The 1,170-nt window shown below is 33.1% G+C and overlaps 1 protein-coding gene across 1 annotated transcript; it reads left to right on the forward strand.

Annotated features, from left to right (window-relative positions):
- Nucleotides 1–246: 246 nt before the first annotated feature.
- On the forward strand, nt 247–957 carry LOC119191063 (tRNA pseudouridine(38/39) synthase-like). The gene is made up of 3 exons (XM_037444921.1): nt 247–390; nt 471–601; nt 822–957. Exons 1-3 carry the CDS (start codon nt 307–309, stop codon nt 934–936), a joined length of 330 nt encoding a protein of 109 aa, XP_037300818.1. The 5' UTR covers nt 247–306; the 3' UTR covers nt 937–957.
- Nucleotides 958–1,170: the final 213 nt, after the last annotated feature.

A 1,170-nucleotide genomic window follows, 5' to 3' on the forward strand; every position in this document is an offset into this window, starting at 1 on the left:
TATTTGACTACATTCAACAGTAAAATTAATGAATTCTGAAATCACAGTGATTTGAGTTACTAGATAAATCATGTTTTAATTCTAAGCTCTCGTAAATATATAGTATGTTATATATATTAGTGGTTTTGACATGAAGTGAAATGTTATATAAATCAATAGGATATAAAAAACGATTTCATGCCATAATAGCAATCAATTTTATTTCACATGCCTATTACTGTCATGTGTAATCTGTCAGGTGACAAGTTGACACTTGACAGTGTTGTGTTTCGTAAACATGAAAATAAATCAACTAATACTTTAATAATGGATACAAAACCAGACAAAGTATTTCCAAGGCAAAAAAATAAATCTGTTTCTCGTGAAGAACTATTAAATTTGGATAAAGATGTTTGTGTCTAAAGTATTTTATAAAAACGAGACATAACCTATGCGCTGTATATTTAACAATATTTTGTATCTTTTTCTAGGAGTTAGTGGACGGGATATTGCGTTTAGAGGCGCATAATACGCAACTTAAAAAATGTATTATAAGCAAAAATTTGAATAATGACGAGAAAAGTGGCGTTAATACGAATAAAAAGCCTTTCAACTTTGCCAAGTAAGTCAATGGTTTTCAATTAATATTATAACATGAAAACTTAAGATTCTAAGATGAATGTTAATAATTGACATCCATAGCTTCGAAAAATTATGTCCATAAAATAGGATGTATTATGCCAAATTTCTAGTCTGACTGTCTCTTAGGTCTGAATTAAACACAAAGTCCATGCTGCTGTATATAAAACTTCTCAAAAAGACACCTATTTTTGAACCCTCAGCTGCCATTTCCGCCGGGTCTTACTCCACGTGATGTACTTCGGTTGGGACTATCAGGGTTTTGTGGTGCAAGAGGATTCTATACAGACTATAGAGCACCATCTTTTCAAGCCCTGACGCAAGGCATGCTTAATAGAGTAGAGAACCTCTCAGTACCATCGCTGTGGACGTACGGATAAAGGTGTTAGTGCTTTTGGGCAGGTAAGAGTTGTAATAAATATCTAGTAATTTTTTCTATGAACATATGATGCAGCATGTTTTTAACCCGAGTAGCAGAAGTTTTCTCCCGTTTTACTAGTAAAGTGTGCCAACAATGACATACCTGAGTTAACTTCCAGAATAACGCAAAGC

The sequence above is a fragment of the Manduca sexta genome, chromosome 28 (genome assembly GCF_014839805.1).
Source record: "Manduca sexta isolate Smith_Timp_Sample1 chromosome 28, JHU_Msex_v1.0, whole genome shotgun sequence".
NCBI lineage: Eukaryota > Metazoa > Arthropoda > Insecta > Lepidoptera > Sphingidae > Manduca > Manduca sexta.